Consider the following 18,120-nt stretch of genomic DNA (forward strand, 5'->3'; position numbering starts at 1 on the left):
CTTTAAGGCCTCTCCAAGGCCCCTCCATCCACTTACAGCAAGGCATCCTGTCTCACGCTGGAGAGGGGCATATACGTGGGACCTTTTTCCATGTGCACTGAGCAAAGGTAGAAAACCAGGTGGGAGGGCAAAGTGCTGTCTGGGGATAGGAATCACAGAAATAGACCAGACACCTGCCCCTGCCTACCAGGAGGCTACAGTGTGGTGAGGATGACAAAGAGGAAGAGACTATCACAATGCAATGATGGAATCTGACTTAGGCACCTGGAAATGAGCTGTGGAAGCCCAGATAGGGAGAGCATGACTGCTGGGCCTCAGGGAAGGGTCCTAGTGTAATGGCTGCTAGACCTTGAAGAGTGAGCAGGAGTTCAAGTTGATACAGAGGGAAAAGAACTTGTGACAGAGGGAAAAACATTGTGTAGAGGATCAGAGATAAGAAGAGAGTTTAGTGTGCACAGGAAATTTCAGGAACATTTCTATTAGCCAGAATATGAGGGGTGAAGGTCAACTGCCAGGGATGAGATCAAGAAAAGCAAGATCCCACGGGGACTTGAATGACATGGAAAGGAGGGCAACCATTTTGGATAATCAGGAAGCAGGGGGGAAATTGTGCAGAAGAATGCTATGACTCCATGTGCAATTTAGAACTCACACTCTGGCAGAAGAGACTATATCAGAGAAATGCAGAAGCAATGTTGGAGAATTAATTAGGAGGCTTTTGCAATAGGGTAGGAAAAATGATGAGGCCCAGAATTCTGAGGCCATGAGGATAGAGAGGAAGGGACATGTCTAAGGAAAAGTAGAGGAACATGGACACATTGTGCTAATGGTCCATGTGTTAGGGGATACAGAAGATGTGGCTCCCAGGGCCTGACTGGTGACTACACAGGTGTCAAAGAAGGTAAGGATTGAATTGTGTTCCCTGGATTTGTCACATAGAAAGCCAAAAGAAAAGCACTCATGGCAGAGAAGTGGGGAAGTAACCAGGCTTCAGTTGGCTGAGCAGGGAGAAAGGAAAGACAGTAAGTGTAGGCTCTTGTTTGCAAAAGCTTGGCTGAGCCAAGAGTAAAGAAGAGAGGGTGTGCAATGTAAATAGATGCCAGGTGATGATGTTTTGGTTTGAAAATGGCAAAGACTTGTATGAGTTTACATTGAGAAGCTGGAGTCAGTGGGGAGAGTGTAGCTGAAGCTCAAAAGAGAGAGGAAATAATTGAAGGAGGAAAGTCTCAATGGGTAAGAGGGATGGATGATCACTCTCTTGGTCAGTGCCTGCCTCTGCCCCTTCACCCAAGGCTGCTTTCTGAGTGATAGCCTCAGGATGTCCCAAGGATGCAATGAGATGAAAAGATTCACCCCACACCTAGTATAAAGCAAGCACTCAGTGAATGCCTTTATTTTGAGATGAGAAACAGGGGCCTGCGGGTGAGTCTAGGCTCTCTGCTATAGAAGTGAGACTAACAAGAGTGGTGTTGACTGCTGAGAGCTTGTGATCTGAGTCCCATCAATCAGAAGCAAACAGACATGTCCAAGACAGGCAGTGACCAATATGGATGGTAATGAATTGTGCAGTGTGGGACAAGGTTGGCCCAGCCCCGTAAGAGCCTACCTGGGACAGTACTGACTGCCTTCCCAGCACTAACTATGTGATTATTTGAAAAGAGATGGATGTTTATTCCTGGGCAGATGGGTGGGGAATTCTTGAATGCTGTTTGCAAGACTTCAGTAAAAATGCTTCATGAATTCTGCCCTGTCACAAGCGTGCATGAATGTTGTGCTTTAGCTCAGGCCTAATGGGCTTTATATGGTACAGTACTGATTTTCTTTCATATTTTAATAGAACCCGATTTAATATTTGCTTTCTGCTCTAGCTGCTTGCTGTTGACTGATTCAACACAGAATCCTTCCCTGGTGCCCCCCGACCTTGTTGTTATTCCCTCATTTTTTGTGTTGGCATTTGATTCCTGTCTCCAGCATGAACCACTTTACACATGTCTTCATTCAGCTGGTGACAGTCACGTGCATGAATTCTGAATGCATTACTATCTGAAGTGGCTGCTCCAGCAGACCTGCCATTCGAAAGGGGGGCTTCCGGGCAGGATTCATTTTTATCAGTTAGACACTGAGGAGATGCAAGGCTCAGGCTTGGGAACCTGAGGCTATGATCTGTTCTGGTTTTGGGCAGCAGATTCTCCAATTTAATCTCAAAATGTCCAGCATTGTGGCCGTTAATTCAGCAATATTTTGCTCTTCTGTGAAGCACCAGGATTTCCACAGTTTTGCAACAAGGCATTTCAGTTTTTGCCAGATTGTGAAAAGTAGCCATAAACAGAGCTTTCCAGAGGAAAGAGGCTGCCCTCTATGAGACCCAGTGAGCCCGTCTGGTTTGTAAGAGAAGGTCTGTTCAGAGTAGGGCTATAGTTGAGAACATGAGCTTTGGAATCAGGCAGGTATGGGCTTTCACACTGGCTTCAGTTCTTACAGACCTGTGCGATCTATAGCCAGCCTCCTTTCTGAGCTTTACTTCCCCTTTCTATTAAATTGAGATAATTATTTTATCTTCCTGGTAGGGGTCTTTGGGGGGAATAAATAAGGTAATGTATGTAAAGCAGCTAGCAGAATGTCTAAACACACGCCTATGTTTTCTTAAGTCATGGGGCCCAAAGTGGCTACATGAACCTTTCCCACCCAATTCTGCTTCTTTTCTCATGTACCAAAGCTGGTGCAATGTAAATATGCATCTATTCAGGTGCTCTGGAAGCCTGTCCTACAGAGATGCATCCCTGCTACCACACACACACCACATAGATCCCAAATGTGTGAGATTTTGTGCAGAATTTCAGAATATGTTAGGGCTTTTGGAGAGGCCACTCATATCCTTCTACCCTTGAGTTCTACACCAATTAAGATTAGACAAAGAATCCAGTAAATGTTCAATATATATACATTTTATTAAGCCTAAACCTGGCTGGAGGATGTGGCTTGATCCTGAGAACAAAAGGCCTTAAACCCAGGTCCTGGAACCGTCTTTCCCTTGGCACACATGATTGAAAGAAGAAAAGCCTCAATGAAGATGATTGAAATGGGAGCTAGGGACAAGTTGTCATCTCTGTTCACCTATTCTTCTTTCAAAATGAATTGAAGCATAGCCATTTGGGGTTGAGGAAGGAGTGGGAGGCAAGCGCACTGATGAGGATGGGAATGCACCAGAGGCAGACAAGAGAGCTGCTGGACAAGGAAGCTTATGTCTAGCCTCACTGGACCTTCTTTGTCTCCCTGCAGGCGTCCCATCAGGTCCCCGCAATGTTATCTCCATCGTCAATGAGACGTCCATCATTCTGGAGTGGCACCCTCCAAGGGAGACAGGTGGGCGGGATGATGTGACCTACAACATCATCTGCAAAAAGTGCCGGGCAGACCGCCGGAGCTGCTCCCGCTGTGACGACAATGTGGAGTTTGTACCCAGGCAGCTGGGCCTGACGGAGTGCCGCGTCTCCATCAGCAGCCTGTGGGCCCACACCCCCTATACCTTTGACATCCAGGCCATCAATGGAGTCTCCAGCAAGAGTCCCTTCCCCCCACAGCACGTCTCTGTCAACATCACCACAAACCAAGCCGGTAAGTCTGGAGGCTTCTGTGCTCCTGTGTGGATGTGTGGCTGGCTCTTTGTCTCTAGGCAGGGACACAGCTGCAGCCACACCCATCCTGCCAGTGTTCTGTCAGGCCTCTGCCCAGGAGTGAAGGTGTCAGGTGATGGGCATTTGTGATCATATAGAGAAGGCAGGTGTAGTGTTGCGCTTCTGAGAATGAGCTGCAGACTAGGGGATTTTCTTGTGCCCAGCACAAAAGCGAAGAGGTATAGCCAAGCCAGAATAGGACCTAGTGCTCTTCATCCAGCCTGAGCTCAACAAATCCTGTTGGAAAGATGGATGAAGAGATGGACAGACAGGCGTGTGAGTGGACAAACAGAGGATTGTGTAAATGGATGGACAGATGGACAGAGGGCTAGGTAGGTGGACAGATGGATGGACAGACAGATGGTGAGTGAGTGGAGGCACTGAAAGACTTTGAGAACAGGACCACCAATGATGCTTTATGGAAACCCAATGACAGAAATTTTCCAGAAATCATATGATAAAATCAATATTACCTTCATTTTCCAATTAAACCTATGTAGTTCAAAAGTGTCTTCTCCTTTATAGCTTGCTCTGATGAATGATATGCTGCTGTTGAGACCTCAGATAGATGGCAATAGATTGCTCCTGATAGCCAGCACATCCTTGTGGCATGCATAGCTCAGAACACATTTTCTTTCTCTTTGTTTCTGAATCTTGCACTCTTCTGATCTTTTCTCTTTATTACTATTCACAGCTCTTGCAAGAATCTGTTTATTTTTATATCAATTTAACCGGTCCATTCATGCACTTATTTATTCGTTCATCATTAAGAGACAGTCATTTAGCATGTACTGTGTGCCATGCTGTGGATTAGACACAGTGAGGGATGCAGTGATACTTGGACACTATTGTTCCTCCCATAAAACTCATTAACTGAAGAATTTAGAGGATATAGATACAAAGCACAAAGCTGCAAGGTAAAATGCTGTACACATGCAGTAAATACCAAGGGAGTTAGAGAAAAATGAGCAATCTCTCTCCTGGGGTTACTGTGCAAGGCTGCAGAGGGGAAGTGAACATCACATGCACAGGCAATGGGGATCATAGGCAGTGGACCGTGATGTTATTTGGAATTATAGATTTTTCTCAATTAACAAATTCTAAAAGGACAGCTTGTTAGTAGAATAGCAGGAGCCAAGCATCTATCTCTGCTCTCTCTTACTCTGTGTATCTCCCCCACCCTGACCTTCTCTTTTCTACTCCATCCTTTTCTACTCACCTCCCCACCCTCAGACTCATTCTGCTTCTTTTAAAACCAGGCATCTTAGGCATCTTTGATGGCAGATGAATCTTGAGTTTAAGCTGTCAGAACTGAGAAGAAAAAAGGTGTCGTAGGAGAGCATGTCTGTCCAGATGGCTGCGTTGTTGCTGTGTGTGTGTGTGTGTGTGTGTGTGTGTGTGTGTGTGTGTGTTCATGTGGTGTGTTTGTATGTATGTGTATGGTCACGTGTTTACATGCATACGCATGTAGTGAGAAAATAAGAGTGGAAGTGTAGAAGCCTCCAGCTGGTGACCACAGTGTTGGTGCCGTAGAGACAAAGGTTGTGACATTTTGTCTTACCCAAAGAAAGGAGAATGGTGATTTCTGCATTATGTTAAGCATGTAACATGGGCAGCCTTTGTTAGCAGTATTTCCCTTGAAGAGTTTAGGCAGAAAACTGGCTGAAATATTTTAGTGCCCCAGCTTTTGGGAATGACAATCCTGCCAGGCTGTCATGTTACACTGGGCTTGGCTGTCTTTTCTCTCTCTCTAAGCATGTGCGAACAAACCTGCCACTTATATCGGTTTGCTTTTATTTCTGCCCTCCCTTCTCTTACCCTGCTATTCCCGAACCTGCCCATCTGCTTGTCTTGCCATCTGCACCTTCCTAGACTTCAGTGGAGCTGGGGGACCAAGGCTCTTGCAAGGGGCCCTGCATTACCAACATGCAAAATATTCATTTTTATCCTCACCCTTTTGCACCTCCATGAGCACACTTCTCATGTGCTTTGTTCCCCCTCTGGCAGGCCCTTTAATCTTAATCATCCCTGATTTTGTAGTCCTAGCCTCCATTCACCTTCCAATCTATGATTCCCTGTTTGGTAACTCTGGAATTCTGGTGTCAGAGAGTTTACACTCACTGAGAGAAGGATGCAATTTCTTCTTGGTAGCACATGGTTATCATAAAACAAATATCAAGTTGACCAGTGGTTCCTAATCTATGGGCTGTGGACTGAGAAACAGGGTGCCATCGCACTGATTTGATGAATCTATGTGTAAATACAAATTATTTTCAACCAACAGATAGTATTTTTTTAAAGATGAGAACCATCAAAGTAAACATTCAAACCTGAACTTCTGTGAGAACAGTTTAGAACCATGAACAGAAGCTATGCATTTTACCAGAGGTGGACAAGAGACTAAAAAGTAGGCATCATAAAAACTCTAATGACTCAGATCCATTAAAGGCTGAGGTGGGTGGACCCATGTGTTACCAACAGGTCATGACATGTCTAACCTTCCCAGAATACCCCTGAGCTGGTCCACTCTGGGTCAGATCTAGCTCAGTCTTCCTCCCCTGGCTTCATGGTATGGTATGACCCCTCTCTGTGCCTGTGGCCACCTGTCCTACTGTTTGGGTCATGAGTAGCTAGATGGCAGGCAAAGAATTTGACCAAGAGGAGTCCTGGGATCAATCATTAAGTCAACCTGTGTTTATTGAATGCGTCCTCTATGTCTGGAACTGCCCAAACTGTGAAGTGGCTGGGGACTATTGAGTGGGTCCTGATTGAGAAATAGATGAGTAATAATTATTATAGTTAACACCTCATGTTTGTGTTTCTTTTGAATTCACAAAGAATTTTGGAATTATGTGGACTCATTTAATCCTCATAATTACACGATGACTTGGGGATTATTGTTCCTGTTTTTCTAATAAGAAAGCAGAGACTTAAAGGGATTTGGAGAATCTAGGATTAGAAAGAGATCAACAGGATGTCTCTTGTCTGTGTCTGCCTTATGGTGTTCTGTCCTAAAAGTGGACAGTACCTCTGGGCTCCCCGCTTCATAGTCTCCAACAACAGGCTCTTCTTGATTCCAAGAGCTGTGATCTAAGAAGAGACCTTGGAGATGTTTGCTATCATTTGTTTTTTGGTCATTGGGCACACAGTAGATACAGTTTTTCACTCAGAGACAAGCTTGTCTGTTGAGTTTTGAGATTCAGAGAGCCCCCAATTATGTATATAGTCATGACTATTCAAGGACCAGGTATCACTTGGAGAGTTTCAGGACTGGATCCTTACCCAGTCCAAAGGCAGTGGCAGAGAACTGATGTCTTTGAGCACCTCCAATGTGCCAAGCCCTACCACATGTTTGTTTTTGTTTTTGTTTTTGTTCTTTTTACAGAGAAGATGGGTCAGATGAAGAAACTTAGGTCAGAGCAGTTTTGAATTTGCTCAGCATCTCACAGCCAACAAAGGATTCTAAGAAACATTATTTGCACCTCCCTAGGCTGCAGATATTTCTGAGAAACATCATTTCTTGGCTGTGAGATGTTTTGTGGCCATTTTATCCTCAGACTGATGAAAAATCACATTATAGTGAACTGTGTAAGTCGTAAGCTCTCTCTAAGCTGTTGCCACATTGCTAGGCCACTTTAGCTGTCAAAAAAATGTCCGTCATCTTTGGTCAGGATTAGTCATGAATTATGCAAGCTCAAATTTATGTGAGGTCTTCAGGGATACATCCTTGCACTGAATACAGCTGCCATGAGTTTAAAATAGACCAGATCAGGTGCAACTCTCTCTGTTCCAGTGGCCAAGTGATCTGCAGAGAGATTGTTATCACCACTAACTCCTGCAGTCACTCTCTGGCATCTGGCCCCAGATTCAGACTGATGGCCGGATCATCTGGCTGTCAGAGAGAATTAAGTGAATGACAAACTTTACTTCTCTCTTCTGCCAAATAGACTCAGAGTGCCAAAGTTGGAAAAGAAGACCTCAGAGGAAATCTTGGGGGTATAAAAGATGAATCAGACCAGCATGTGAACTTGGGATCATCTAAGCCAAAGAGAACAAACTCAAAGACCCCTAAGGCCAGGCAGGTAATGGAGAGGAGCAAAGCAGAGCCAGATACAAGTAAATAGGGAGTGGTGGGGACTGCAGGGAACTTTAGAGGCAGCCATTGTTCAACTCCAGCAAGAGTTGCATGCCCAGCACTGCCTGATTTCATAAGCTGAAAATCCAGATTTAAAATGTTGACAACTGATTAGAAAATTTTAAAGCACTTGAAAGCCAAACAAATCCAATTCTGGATTTAGCCTGTTGGCGATGGTTTGTAACCTCTGATTCAGAGGGAGAATCTGATTAACCCAAGTCTTACTGCCAAGCATGCTCTGTTTTCCATTCTCATTCCACCATGGGGTAGTCATCTTCCTCACCTCTGGGCTCATGGTGGCAGAGTGCAGTGGGGTATTCCTGGAGTTGCTTCCCCTCTCTGCTCCTCACATGAATCATGCAAGTTCATTTAACTGGCAAGATCCCTCATTTCTTGCCTATAAAACAGGTGTCGTGATACCTGCTTCCTAGTACTATAGGGACAAGCAAATGAGAGAGCAGATAGAAAATCACTCTGTAAACTAAGCTATGGACTGAGAGATTAGCATCATTTCTGGGAATATGTCTTGAGCTAGAGAGCAATTTGCTGTATTTTTTCTCCCTAGACTGTTTCCTTCCAAGGCTTCACAGTTTCTTTGTTTGGGACTGATGTTATCTGTATCAGATACATAACAGATATTGGTTTCTCCATTCTGTGTTGGGAGGGGTAGACAGCAGAAACGAGAGTAGCAAAGTCTGTATCCTAATGAGCTAATGATGAGGGAGGAAGTGGAGTCCAGAACCTAGGTACGTGCCACTGGATGATTCTGATGCTCAGAGGAGCCTCTCTGTCTTTCCTCATTGAGTATTTGAAGAAGCAACAATTTTCCCCTTACTTGCATGATCTTATCAGCACAATTTATATCTGACATTTATATTACATGCAGTTCATGTATGGCCTGCATGCCACTTCCATGTGGAATAGTATTCATCATGCCCACAACACAGACACAACCCATTACTTACTTTTCTTTAAAAAATGCTGCACTATTTCTGTTAATAGTTACAAGCCCCTATAGTTTGTCCATTTTTAAGGCACTTTTGAAGTTCTTAGACAGTTAAAGTCACTCAGATACACTAATTTTCTTACAAAAGAATTACCTAGCCCATCGATTCCTCTGAATACATCACCTAATTTGCATTATTCCTTGGTTAAATATAGTATTTGCATGCATAAAGAATAATCTTTGAATATGAAAAGGAATTTTATGATATTGCAGTATATTGAGCTCTTTGGAGGAAAGATATTATGTAAATCTCAAAATTAAATATTAAAACAATATTACACTGCTGCCTGTAAAAATGTAGAGTGTTAAGATCCATATGCTGGAGCCAGTTCATTTTTAAGGGCTGTGCTTATTGGAAATTACCAGGCAAAATTTGCTCCAACGCAGAGAAAAGATTGAGTGAGAACTTTAAAGACTAGAAGGACTTGAAAGAAAACTTCCATTGAAGTTAATAAAGTTAAAAAAAACTTAAGCAAATAAAATTTTCACTGTTCTTAATTCAATTTCATAGTTCGTTTCATTGCCTTCCTCTCATTGTTAATTCTAGAAAATTTTGTTTTTATTGTTTCTTAAGCTCTGGCATTGAGAAGGAACTTCCAAGTGGCCTCAGAAAGGCCCTGGCCATTTGCAAACAATGATGTGTTCTCCGTTGAGCTCAGAGGGTCGGCAGATGGCACTGCCCCTGACCAATGTCCTGGCTTCTATCCTTGGCAACCTTGGGGTCCTCCACCCGATGGTGAGCTATGTGGAGAATCACGCTTTCTCACCTACCACCAGTTTCCTGAGAGAGCAGCCGCACAATGCCAGGCACAGAGAGCCTTGATAAATATTTGCCAGATGGCTTCAGTCCCCACAGATGAGCACTAGTATGTAAGTGTTTGGCTGGGGAGTGGTGATGAGAATGTGTCCTGGTGACCCACAGGTAACATCTTAATATCCCTCCCAGATTAGTCAGGTAATCTGGAGTCTTCCTCCGCTGTGGCTCCTTGCAGGAAAACTTAGGGAATGTTGCTTAGGATGATGCTACAAGCCCTGATCCACTCAGAGGAACACAGAGAGACTCAACCACTCTCAAAGGGATTGGTTTGTTTGGGCATTTTAACTTTGGAAATGTATTCATTCACTTAACACATTCTTTATGACTGCTTACCAAGTACTGCTTGCAAGTACTGGCTGAAGGGTACTGCTTTTTAGGGGCTCCCATTTATTTGCCTACTCGTCAAATATTTTTCAAGGCCTTTCTTCATGCCACATACTGCTCTAGACACTGGGAACACAGCAGCAAACATAACAGACAAAAATCTGTGCCTTTGTGGAGCTTGCATTCTAGTCGACAGCACTCACTGTCTGGGATCAGAGGCCCAGAAAAGTCACAAAGTAAGCAGGTGACTGGTTGGGAAGTGACTTGATGGGGTGCAGGACCCTCAGCTGGGTTCTTGGTACCACCCTCTTCTGTGGTGCCCATTCTTACATTCCAAAAATTAGGATGGAACCACATGTTGTTGCCAGAGAGCATTTCAGTTTGTGGTGGATGTTGCTATACAGTGATAGTGTGTTTGATGGGATATTTTATTGTTCAGCAGACCAATTTGAATGAACTCCTTGTGGATGGATATCACACGCTGGGCCACACGGTGGTTGGGTATGGGAATTCTCCTTCCAGGTTGTGAGCAGTGGCTTGTGATGCTGCTAACAGCACCAGAACAGCCTTCACTCTGCTAGGAGTACCAGAGTGCCCACAGGACTCAGGGACCTATTTGCTTGTTTACTCCGTCTTGGGCCAGGCACTCCAAGTACATAGCTTCAGGAGTAAAAATGGCTACTGACAACGAGACTGGAGGAAATTTCTTACCCTGTAAGGATCTCATATCCACATGAGATTGTTACAACCCTTATTGGAGAGGGGACACCAGTTGGATTATTAGATAGTTGCTGTTCACCTTGTGAGCTATCCCCATAAAGAGGTATCTCATAAAGAGGCAAAGAGGATGGGAGGGAGGAGGGTCCAGGTGATCCATCCTCCATGCTCCTGTGGCAAATCAAGTCAACTCCATGAACTGACTGGCATCTCCAGGAGAGAACACTCTGTATCCGTCCTGTTGACTATTGTGTCCAGATAGGTGTCTAGTTGGGTGCCTGAAATATAGAAAGCAACCAATAAATGTTCATTGAATGAACTAATGACTTGTTAAATAAATACATGAATGAATGCTTCAGTCTTTCTTAAGGTAATCTCAGGCATCAGCAAATGGTGCAGCTTTAGCTATCTCTGTGATCTTTCCTTTATCAGGCATCTTTGGGTGGGGAGCTGTGATTGCAGTTACCCCTTACATTCTCCCAGATGTTGGTAAGACCTGAGGCTTCCTGTGTGCACTGCACCCCCAAACCATAACCATGTTCTGTGGGAGCTGCTCTTCTGTGACCTGGCCTGTCCTGCCTCCCCCACTGGCAGGGTCCCAGCTGCTTGAGCAATTGCAGGGAGGGTGGTTGGGATGGCATCCCAGCACTGTTGTCTGTCCCCCTGCATGCCAGCCCTGCGCCTATCATTTTCACAGTACCATCCATGTTAAACAGGCAGGAGCACCAGGGGTTTCTGAATGCAGCAATTAACAAAACAGTAATCAAGCTAAGTGTTTAATTTCAGAAAATTAACATCTTCTCTGAGCGGATATGAAAGATGGAGGAAAAAGGCACATTGAATGTTCTGGGTAAATAAAGGCAACGCTGGACCACAAATATTTTTCAGTGCAAGGTAAACTCTTTGCCAATCCCTCAGGCCTCGGGATCAGTTTCCTTCTGATAGCCAAACTGCAGGAAAACCTTAGCTGTAGAATTGAGCCCTAGGATTTTAAAGCGTGCGTGCTTCTTTCCTTTCCTTTTTTTTTTTCTTTTTTGACAGAAGAGCAAATGCTTTCACCATTCAGAAGAGCTTGGGGGAACAAGAGCCCAGTCATGCACCCTAAGAGTGCATCTACCCTGTAGAAACGGTGATGTATGTTGCCCTTCTCTGAATTGTACTTGTTAAAGGGACAATACCGTGATTTCTTGGATGTGCATTAGTTGTTTATGTGCTTAGGCTCTATTTCTCTTGGCAGACTGAGGGCTCCCAAGGGAAAAGGCCATGTCTTTCTCCTCCCAGTAAACCCTGCCCCTCAGCAATGTGTCCTCTGCTATAAGCTGTCCTGGCTGAACTTACACCATGTCACATGCTGGTGCTGCCTCCTAAACCAGTGGGCTGGTCTTTGTTTGCAGGAAGGGGCTTGCGTGTAGGGAGGGAAGCTTGCTAGGAGGTGGGTGTGCAGGAGACTGGGTCCCTAGAAGGACAGTGAGGTCCTGCTACCATCTGTTTCATCATCTGATGACCTGGATGGGAATGAGTGCCTGGGATAGAGGATTGAGAGGGCAAGGAAAGTGGCTTTGTGTGAGGCATGCTATGAAGTTGGAGGCACAGACAGGCAGCCTTGAGACTGTGTGATGAGGTACCACCAGTAACCATGGAGGCAGGGCTCTCAGAGTGGCATTGAGCCTGGTGCTGCCTGAGGAAGCACTGAAAACCATGTTCCCACAGGACTGCAGGTCCTCAGGGAGGGGCCTGGCCATCTGGCTTAATAAGCAGTGTTCCTTGAGGGGTCTCGAAGGCAGCTGACATGGAGAACAAAGAAAGCAAAGCAGGAGAATGAAAGTATAGTTTGCGAGTACAGAGGAGACATCCCCAGGGGCTCCCAGAAGTATTCAGGGACTGCATCAACAGAAGACAGGTTCGGTTCTGCACATGCATAATTTGTGGAGAGTTTGAGTACTCAAATCAGGATATTACTTATGCAGTTGGATATTCAGGCTTCTATTTTCTCTGGAAGGTTGGAAATAAGATTGGTTGCTGAGAGTGAAGAGGGAAGTATTGGGGTTGAAGGTTTGAGGAGAATGGAAAAGGCTTGGCAGTGCTATTGAAGAGAATGGGAAATGGAACTACCCAGGTAAATTCAATATTTCTGGAAAGTATTGAGAGCTCATTTGAAGTTGGTGATCACATGTTTAGAAAGCCACCTCTTTTTCCTCTTATGTGGCTTTCTCAGCAGTATATGGCTCCAGGGCAGCAGGCCCTACAAGAAACAGATCACAAATATACCTCTGGTTGAGTTTTGACAGTCATATGCTCTGAAAAGATACAAGCAACGTTTGCCTAAGGGTTTGAGGAGTATTATGAATTATGTTATTGCAAAGATGGAGCCTAAGATGGATAATAATGGATATGAATAAAGGAGACGACAGATGCATTGGGTAGAAGTAAAGGCCAAGAGTGCCAGATGAGGCCAAAAAGAGTTTCAGTGGGCTCATCTGAGGTTGTGGTGAGGAAGCAGAATATTTAGACTTGTGATTTTGAAAATCGAGTGACTTTAGGCAAAGCAGTCTAAGTATGCCATGGGAATTGGCAGGCGTGGAAGAGTTGTAGAGGCCAGGGAACTGAGATTATATTTTTTAAGTGGACATTGAAGTCACACACAGGAGGGCAAGGCTCAGAGTAGAGAGGAAGACAGACAGAAGCTCATGACTCCAGTGAATGGGGGCGTGACGGTGGGAGGGAGCATATGGTGGTCCCAAGACCTGGAGAGTGGTGGTCTAGCCAAGTGGCATTTTTGCAAAGTGTGCAGGAGATGGCAAGTGATGGTGTGAAAGAGACAGTTGGGAGCAAGGATGACACACCTCCACTTCCTGACCCTGAGGTGTGCTGGATGCAAAATCATAAACTGTCACCAGGTGAGAGGGCTGCAAGGCAAAGGTGTCCTCAAGGGACAGTTGCTCTTCCTTAATGCAGGCATGGAGTGAAGGCTCTGAGGGAAGGAGGTGGGTACAGGGGAGTTTCCTGATTTGTAAGTGGAGGGCCCAGGGTGGGGGTGGGCTCAGTAGTCAATGGGAAAGTCAGAATCAAGAAGAGGCCCACAACTCCGTGGGGCTGGTGATGTCCAGAAAGGGGCTAAAGAGTGGGCATGGCAGGATGGAAGCCTGCCTGTGCAGCCTGGTGGGCCGCTCTGAGGAGGAGGGGCTCTGGACCTTCAGGCCAGAAGACTCAGACCTCCAGGCCTGGAGGAGGATGGTCACAGTGACTGCAGGTGCAGCTCCTCTGCCCAGCGTTGGTGGCAGTGATGTCAGCCTTAGGGTGGTGGTGGTGGGTCCTCCAGCTGCATTAGGGGTTTGGCTGAATGTGTGGGGGTGAGAGCCAGGTGTAACAGGGGCACACAACTTGTGGTGGGGTATCTCCTGTGGCCTCTCCACTGCTAGTGTTTGGAGTGAACGCCGTTCATGATCAATCATTAAAAAGACCAAAGCTGCCAGTGCTCTGCTCTTGTCCTACACCTGGGAAGGGCTGGCAGGCCTGAGGAGAGGCAGAGGCCAGTGACATGCCCCAGTTGACATGTGAATACCAATGGTTGTGTCCTCAGCAGCCGTCACGTGCTTAGATGCCTGCCTGAAGAGTATCCTGCTCCACAGACACCTCCGCAGCCTCCCATGGTTGCAGGGTCACAGAATGCAGGTTTGCTATAGTTTTCACATAAATGGCACCTTCTAAGGCACCTTTTGATTCCCCCAGCAGGGAGGAGGAGCTGTGGAAAAATGCCAGGTTGCAGTGACCCAGGAGGCAGAAGTGCCACCAGGAACACACTGCAGCCTGCCTCCTCCTCCAGGCACAGGGCTCTGCACACTTCCACCATAGGTGGGGACCCCTGATCTCCCTGAGGGCACGAGGGGTTGCAGAAGGCAGTGCCCATCCATTAGTGATGCTGATGTAACTCAATGTCCCCACCCCCATGCCTGGCCTCCTCAAGGCTCTAGAAATGCAGAGTGCATGAGTTGTGGGGAGGAAGCCCTACACTGGTCTCAGGGAAAGGAGGCCTAGCTGTTTCTGGTTCTGCACTAACCTCTGGGGACTTGGGGAAGTCATTTTCCCCTCTCTTATCTTCATTGCTCTAATCTATAAATTATAAGAGTTGACCAAAACTGAATGGCCTCAGATGCCCTGTCAAACTTTGACATTCTGATTTCTAGGTTTCTAGACAAGCAGTTCTCAAACTTGAGAATGTGCCAGACTCCTGTAAAAGACTTGTTAAAACACAGATTGCTGGGCCCACACCCAGAGTTTCTGATTCACTGAGTCTAGGATGTTTCTCTAGATTCTACCTGTCTTACCAGTTCCCAGGTGAGGCTGATCTGGGACTACATTTTGAGAACTTACAGGATCAGACGTGTGATCCCAATAAAGAATGCCACCCCACCCCCAAACACATACACATCAAAGGTAACATCAGAAGTGAGGGCCTCTGCTATAAACCCACATTCCCAGATCAGCCACCAACCCTCAACCCCCACCTGTCACCCCCCACATTCTCCTTTGGCATGGAACCGAAACCCTTAGTGGATGGACCAGTGAAGGAGGAGCCTGTGGCTCCCTGCCTTGGGGTGTGAGACTGAAGGCCAGGCCTGAAGCCCTCACTTTTTATCCCATTCACATCTCAAATTCAGCCAGGATTCTACAACAGCACAGAACAGAGCTACACACCCAAGGAAGTCCTCTGTCCCCAGGTGACTCCCAGGGTAAAGAGGAAGATAGGAAGGGAATGTCAGAGACATCTCAAGGCAAAGCCCAGAGTAAAAGCAAACAAGAAACCAATGTCCACAATAGAGGAAAACAATGAGAAGAATAATTATTTCTGCTTTTGTACTTATACCCAGTCTCCGAATTAATTGCTTATTTGTTTAATCTACTTTGACCAGAAGTGTTACTGCACCAAAAATATTTAATGAGTCAGGTCTTCTAATGTAAAATTCAAGCATATTTGTGCAATGAAATGAGTTTTCATCTACAGTGGGAGAACCAGCTATCTAAGCAGGACCTTTTCAGCAAAGTTACCTCCTAGAATAGAAATGTCAGAGGAAACACAGTTCATCTGTGTTGCAAATTGTTCTTCTTTGGTCATGAGTACTAGTGGGCCGGAAGTCTTTAGGTGACATTTAAATACAAACTTTGGTTTTTTGATATGGGAAGTGTTTCATATATTAAAAAAAAAGATGACCAGCCATCTCAATCCTTCATTCACAACCCCATCACTCATAGCTTCTAGGATCTCACAGAAGTCCCTCAAGGGGACTTCTGGAGACTGCTCAGCATTGTTTGGGTCCCTCTATAAACCTTTCAGAGTCTGGGTTGGGGAGATAGAAAATGGACTGGCTTCAAGGCCCTAGCAGCTCTGATTCACCCAGAGCACCTCTGAATTGTTCTGTTTCACACTTTATGCTTCAGGGAGAACTTTGTTTGAAGAAAGGATTTCATAGCTTTAAAAAATAGAAAACTACCAATATTAGGGTAATGTTACAGCTGAACAATCCCAGTGAGATGGGGAGGGACCCAACCTGCTAGGTTTCTTCATTTACACCACAGAGAAGAACTTCTGTCTCTAATCCCTTGGGACTACCATATTCAGGCCTATTCTATGTTTTTGTGAGGTGCAGGCTGCTGAGTCACAACCCTGGCTCCCTTTTCCACCTCATGCTCCTTCAAAGGCCAATATTCATGTTTGTTAGAACTAAGGGATTTTCTGACTCCTTTTACCTCTGAGGTCTTTAGAGAAGAGCCTGCAATCATTGCAATAAGAGTAAATTTTTGTTGAACATTTATTATGTGCTAGCACAGTGTGAAGAGGCTAAAAACATGGTCCTTCCCTAAAGACTTTATTGCACTGATGGAGAGCAGAGGTGAGCACCTCGGAAGGTAGATCACAGTGCACTGTGTCCCAAAATGGAGATCACACCCCAAAGGGGCTTTGGGTTGGGAGGCAGGAAAGGGCATTCTGGTGGGTGTGGTCAGGAAAGGATAAGCAGTGTGGGGCAGTGTGAGGCTCCCTCTGTGCCTTCAAAGGCCAGCAGGGTCAGGAAAAGAGGTGCCCATAGGGAATGGAATTAGGGCTTTTTCTGGTGGGGAGCCATTGAAGGTTTTGAGCATTGGAGTAACAAAGGTAAAATTGAGTTTAGAAAGATTAATATGGCTACAGAGTAGTTTGAAGTGAAGAAGTTAGAGGTGGACAAGAGAGTTAGGACAGTAAGTACATGAGGCACAATGAGATACAGGTGACGACACCTGTGGAGAGGCAGTGGCAGGGCCATGGGAGCATCAGGGGCTCCTGGGCCTGAGCCACACCATTAGATGGGAAGGCTATGCTTGTTCACTGTCCAGAGTCACTAGGTCTCCTTATCCTTAGGACAAGATACCCTGTCACTTACTTTCTAGGTTGCTTCAAGTTATCTCAAAATATTCAAGGGAAACCAGCTCTCTTCTGGAGCATTTATCACTCCAGCCTCTGGGGAACCCAGCTCTTTGCTAGCTTTCCCTTTCTCCAAGCCCATTTGTATCTATCACATCCACCATGGCTTAGTCGACATATTTATATATCCCCTCAAAGATATTTATCAGATAAATACCTGAGGCTGTCTCTGGATCCCACTTTTTACATTTACCTTGGGGAATGATGCCCAGCAATTGATTTGCATATGTGAACAGCAGTGGATCCAGAAGGATAGTTTGGGGTGGTTGCCAAGTCCCCAGCCTGGCAGGTGGGATCTGGTCGAAAGGAGCAAGACACCACACAGAGAACATCTTCAAAACATTTGGGAAATTAATAACATAAGAATTAATATTCCTGTTTTACAGTTGAAGAACTTGAGGCCCAAAGAAGACAAAGCCTTGGGTTAACCTTATCCCAAGATCACATAATAAGAAAATGGCAGAGCCAGAATAGGCACACACGTCTCTCTGCAGCAACTGGAGGGCCCTGACAACAGCCCTTCTTTATTTCTGCTAACTCCTGCTGCTCTGGGCTGGGCCCTAGGCTCCTTACTATTCCTTACCTTACCCGTTTTCTTCACAGCTATGGTCTGTGCTATAGATCACAGGTAGTTAGTCCAAGGATGATTTGGCTGGGAAATGCTGTTCTAGAGAGAATAGAAGAGGTTTGTATTACCATATGATCCAGCAGTTCCAATCCTAGGTTGATTCCCAAGAGAAATGCAAACATATGTCCACACAGCAACTTGTGTATGAATGTTTATGGAAGCATTATTCTTCAACTTGTGTATGAACGTTTATAGAGGCATTATTCTTCAACCCAAATATTCCTCGACTGAGGAGCATTTCTCCCAGGCAAAGCAATGCCCCATGAGGGTAAAAGTGGTTACCAAGCCTTAGGTTCACACTGTGCGGGCTGGGGCAGCAGCATCACTCTGGGGGGTCACTGGGAGGACACCCCCCAACACACACA

General features: G+C 45.5%; 1 protein-coding gene across 1 annotated transcript in view; it reads left to right on the forward strand.

The window, feature by feature from the left end:
• The window catches only part of EPHB1 (EPH receptor B1), a 446,620-nt gene that overhangs the window by 323,260 nt on the left and 105,240 nt on the right, over positions 1 to 18,120 (forward strand). Inside the window, exon 5 of the mRNA XM_054482445.1 lies at positions 3,280 to 3,615. Within this exon, the coding sequence (XP_054338420.1) occupies positions 3,280 to 3,615 (336 nt within the window). The remainder of the gene's footprint in view (positions 1 to 3,279; positions 3,616 to 18,120) is intronic.

Source organism: Pongo pygmaeus, chromosome 2, assembly GCF_028885625.2.
Source record: "Pongo pygmaeus isolate AG05252 chromosome 2, NHGRI_mPonPyg2-v2.0_pri, whole genome shotgun sequence".
Taxonomy (NCBI): Eukaryota; Metazoa; Chordata; class Mammalia; order Primates; family Hominidae; genus Pongo; species Pongo pygmaeus.